The sequence below is a fragment of the Branchiostoma floridae genome, chromosome 17 (assembly GCF_000003815.2).
Source record: "Branchiostoma floridae strain S238N-H82 chromosome 17, Bfl_VNyyK, whole genome shotgun sequence".
Lineage (NCBI taxonomy): Eukaryota > Metazoa > Chordata > Leptocardii > Amphioxiformes > Branchiostomatidae > Branchiostoma > Branchiostoma floridae.
Genome location: NC_049995.1, coordinates 11,638,933 through 11,644,416, shown reverse-complemented (window position 1 = coordinate 11,644,416; position 5,484 = coordinate 11,638,933). Strand labels below are relative to the sequence as shown.

The window sequence follows — 5,484 nt, the reverse complement described above, 5'->3', positions numbered from 1 at the left end:
TTACATTCTACAAATTACAAGCTACAGAGGGACATGTTCACATACCTGACTCCAAGGTCTGGACTGACTGGTCAGACAAATACATCTTCCAAGGTTAACTAACATAACAATAGCCTATCTACATAGCCAATCAGCGGACTGCTCTCACCAGCCTCAACCAATTAGGGCTCGACTAACGAGTAAGCCCCACTTCCCATATGGTCTAACCCAACAATAGCCCTAAGTACATACAAGTCACAGATCATGGTTGTTACATGTACAGAGGGAAAAGCCTATACCCCTGACCGAAAGTCGACGCGGCGTCGCTTCTACTGTAAGCCATTTCACAGAGGTTAGAACGCATGTGAGGTGACTTATTTAACCTCAATGGTAATGTATCAAAGGCCCAGAAATTGAAAACAGTCCTTGTTTTGACCGTTGTTTCGATTTGCATAACAACGTTCAGCTAGGTTTTGTTTACTTTTTGTGGGCCCTACCCTTTGACATATCACAAAAATGTACATGTACCTAGAATTCCTGTCGCCCCCAATGGGTTCTACCAGATGCAGAAAGTCGACGCGACGCCGCTTCTACTATTGCTAGCTTCTCTGTCTGATAAAAGCTCATTGATCAAATCTACATAGACTTTGAAATCAAGATACAATAGGCCGTCTTACCTGCACAGATTTGAACACCAGTCTTGCAAAAATATCGAAAATCTCTCCAGACCACGCCGTGCCGAACGTTCGCCACAGTCCCAGGCAGCAAACAGGAAGTCGGGGTCAGGTGACCCGGAAGTATACTGCGATCCTAGGTCAACTATTGGTGACCCCCTTGTAATTCAACAGATTTACCGATCTCGCTCAATCGTGATTTCTATGAAAATTTATTAATGCATGGATCGCTTATCTTTCTTCGACCACTGTCCAGATCTTTTAAATTTTCCTTGTAGCTCCTTTTGACGATAATTAATAAAGTACACCTGTACCGTTTTAAAGTTTTTTTTTAGCTGGCTGGTACCTGTACATCATTCATAAATTATTCCACTTCTACAATCGATATCTCAGAACAAATGTACATTAAAAATCACGACCATGGCGTGTTCAGAACTCGAGATATTAAACCCAGAAGTTTCACTGCAGTACCGTAACATCATGCAAAAATCTAATCTTTTCAAGGTCTAATCAAGACCTGCCCAAATACCTAGACAATCCAGCTGCGCATACTGGAGTTATGCAGGTCAATTACATACATACATACATACACACACACACACACACACACATACGCACACACACAAACACACATACAAAAACACACACACACACACAAACACAAACACACACACAAAAACACACACACACGGGCACAAACGCTACCGAAAACATATCCGAACAGTAAAATGTGGATCAAACAAACAACTTTATTGCAGAAAATAAATGACTGTAAATAAACAAATGTAACATATAAAATAAAAACAACAATAACGCTTCTAACTAACACAATAACGCTTCTATGTGACTTATCGGACCTCTAATATCCCTACCAAATACAAACAATAATACTAATAATAACTTAAAATATGACTTCGGATCATTGGGTTGACATGAACTGTTATCCGAATTTTAAATTTCATCGGTCCTTTGCTCTTACACGATTTCAAAAGTTTTCGATTCTGGCAGTTTGTATCCGCTACATGTATACAAAACATCTTACAAACACTTGCCATCTTACCATTAAAGGTAAAGGTGCATGAGCTAGGAAAAGTGTAATAAGATAATAAGAGAGTTCTGGCTCATGTCTAAAAATCAGCTACGGCTGGTAGACATGAAGAAAATAATACAAAATAGAATGCCTGGTAAAAACACGCCAAAAAAAAACAGCCAGATCCGAACCTCTGCTTGAAGAGTAAAGATATCTATGGGCTAGCTAATACGCTAATAATGCTGTAATACATACAACTTTCTACAACGCGGCAATTGATGTTAGTAGTGGCAAAACACGTCATTCTTCGCACAACTGCTTTCACCATTTTAATTGCTATCACAGCTACACACATGCCGTAGATAATGCGATCCCTGGATTAGTTCCGCACTGATTGGACATGAAAAGTTACAACACAGCATACGCATTGAGATAAAGTTACGTATACATCAAACATACATGACTCTAAGAAACTTAGTAAATATAAGTAAGCGGATAAGAAAAGTAATATACTCCATAACAAAATTTAAAATGAAATAAAAAGCTGCATATACAATGTTAAAGATGCTAGCACACAAAAAGATGAACAAAACATAAATGTACAAGTAGGCCATATTTGTAGGATATCTTTCTTGAAATTGGCTACATAACCAACATCTCCCGAGTACTTTCCTAGTCCTGAGCTTTCTTGTTCATGTCTGTATATGTGCTTCCTAAGACTGCAAAGTTCACTGAACTGCCTGTAGCACATCTCGCACTAAAAGATGTTCTTCTCAGCGTGAGTGCGCATCAGTGACGTTTTAGACCACCCATTTGAATGAACTATCCCTTACACTACTTACACTTGTAGGGTTTCTCCCCTGTATGAGTCTGCATGTGTCTCTTCAGATTACTCAGCTGAGTAAATTTCTTGCTACACTCCTCACACGTGTAGGGCTTCTCACCTGTGTGAGTCCGCATGTGAGCCTTCAGATCACACAGATGACGGAACTGTCTGCTGCACTCCTCACACCTGTAGGGTTTCTCCCCTGTGTGGGTTCGCATGTGGGTCCTCAGATGGCCCAGCTGGCTGAACTGCTTGCTACACTCCTCACACATGTAGGGTTTCTCCCCTGTGTGAGTCCGCATGTGAGTCTTAAGATCACCCTGCCTACTGAACTGCTTGCTGCACTCCTCACACCTGTAAGGCTTCTCACCTGTGTGAGTTCGCATGTGTTTCTTAAGAACAACCAGCTGACTGAACTGCCTGCTGCACTCCTCACACCTGTAAGGTTTCTCTCCTGTGTGAGTGAACATGTGAGTCTTCAGATTCCCCAGCCGACTGAACTGCCTGCTGCAATCCTCACACTTGTAGGGTTTCTCCCCTGTGTGAGTACGCATGTGAGTCTTCAGATTGCCCAGGTGACTGAACTGGCTGCTGCACTCCTCACACCTGTAGGGTTTCTCACCTGTGTGCGTCTGAATGTGAGCCTTCAGATGACCCAGCTGACTGAACTGCTTGCTGCACTCCTCACACCTGTAGGGTTTCTCCCCTGTGTGAGCCCGCATGTGAGTCTTCAGATTACAGAGCTGACTGAACTGTTTGCTGCACTCCTCACACCTGTAGTATTTCCCCTCTCTTGAAGATTGCCCATTAAAACCCTTCTCTGCCTTTCTTCTGACATCATCCAAAGTCTGTACGTCACTTGTTGATGCCATTCTCTTCTATGTGGTCCAATTTCTATGGAGAGAATAGAAAAAAATCATTAATTCAGAAGAAGCTTGATTTATAGTTATGATGACTTTCACGTAGGTGTTTTTGTTGTCTATTTGTTAACTGGACTTTCCATATGAAAAATGGTGGGTGGGACAAAACAGGTGCCGGGTCACCTCTTCAAGTTGTCTCCCCGAAACAAACAAAATACACATTCAAGTAAATAATGAGATATAAAATGGTATATACAATAATTGGAAACAAAATATAATTTATAAACAACATCTGATGGCTGAGTTCTGAATCAAATGATGATAAATAATCCTTTTCAGCCCGTAGTTCCGAGTTATATGGCCTTCGTTTTATCGGGGTGCATGGATCTGCTGAAAAAATCCCATGTTACAAAGAACAACTGCCTAAACCAGTCATGATGTAGTCACCTGCATTATCATCAGTTACTGAACCTCCCCGTAAAATCCATCACGTCATAATGAACACCAGATGTTTGTGGAAAAGGGGCGGACGGGGGGATTTGGAGGATACCTTTTTAAAATGCGCCGTTTACAACCATTATGGACTTTTTTTACACCACTGAACTACATGTGTATATATAATCTTACATATACAACTGGAATACAAGTCAAACACGTTTGCATACTCAAAATTCTTATGAGGAAAAAAAATAACAACAACTCATGAAACCCCTGTCAGGTCCCCGTAGTTTACGTTTTCCAAGGACATTCTGCGTCTTCCTAATTTGTCCGACAGTTTCCTCCATCTTAGGAGCGGAAATTTCAAAAGAACATTTTTTGTCTTTTTTCCTCCTCAAACCTTTTTCCAAGCATGTAGTTGGACCACCCACAAACTGACTCTGTATTGTAGCGTCAAAATTTATCACGATACGATTTACTTTTCTATCAAATCATACCAAGGAGCTTTTATCATACAGAGCTTTTAGAATAAAAATCTGCGACAAATCGTCTTACCTGAACAGACCTGAAACCCTGTCTTTCACCAATACACCGGTCGGCTTCCTAAAACCGCGAATGCTGTGGTATATTTTGCTTTAAAAGCCGGAAACTTTTCCAAACTGCCAGACCCTCGAGTCAATGCCAGCAAACAGGAAGTCGTTGTCAACTGACCCGGAAGTTCTTATTAGCCTTGGGTCAAACGGCACCTCCTGCTTAGTCAAGCGTCGTCGCGAGCTCGCCCATACAGCTCAATGATCCTCTATGGCTCGCCCTGGCAGTAGATGGCGTATCTTTCTTCGTGGCTGACAAAGTCCAGTTTTTAATGTCTTGTGGAGCTAATTGTATTTTTACAAGGCTATTTTGATTCCATAATGTGGAAGAAATCCTGGAAGCCCCAAATCTGTTGAGAGCGTGCGATTACAGAAAGTTTGTCAAAGTAGTCTTCATTATGAAATCTGAGTGGCCAGGAAGGTTGGCGAATGCATAAGCACACAAAATATGATATACAGAACAAATGATTTTTCATGTCACTTGACTATGTTATTGACTTAGGTATTCGGTACAAATACGTTTTTCGATATTTTTTTTGCAATTTACGTCATCTTTTTACACTCTTTGTGCGATTTACAGAGATGGCGTGTCTTTCTCCGAAGTTAACACTGTCAAAATTTTTACTGTCCTGTGAAGCTTTTTTCTGTAGCAAGGCTATGTTCATTACATGAATGGCTTCCAGGGATCTACAAAAGACCCGGTTCCCCAAAAACTAATGCGAACGTTTGCCTTCATTATGAAATCTAAGTGGTGGGGTCGGGAAAAACAAATTCGATAATGGGCCCCCTAGCGCCTTTCTATAAATATACTGTAGTGGACATTTCGATTAGGATGTCGGTTAATTATAAAAATCTGCTTCCTCAAATGAAATCTCCAAACAACTTTATTCAAGAAAAAATTAATAACATGTAAAACGATGAATGTAACAAAAAAAGCAATGACGCTTATAACAATGTAAATTTTCAACTCAAACGATTTCTGGACACTAACAAGTGGCTATTTATTCTTATATTACTAGACGAAAACTGACTTTGAACTATTATGTTATCTTTACGTTACAATTTTATAGACTATTGCTTTTTTCTT

General features: G+C 40.4%; 1 protein-coding gene across 1 annotated transcript; it reads right to left on the bottom strand.

Moving 5' to 3' along the window:
- Positions 1–1,416: 1,416 nt before the first annotated feature.
- On the bottom strand, positions 1,417–2,888 carry LOC118404088 (protein krueppel-like). Its single transcript, XM_035803048.1, has one exon. It carries the CDS (start codon positions 2,809–2,811, stop codon positions 2,518–2,520), a length of 294 nt encoding a protein of 97 aa, XP_035658941.1. The 5' UTR covers positions 2,812–2,888; the 3' UTR covers positions 1,417–2,517.
- Between the last annotated feature and the right edge of the window lie 2,596 nt (positions 2,889–5,484).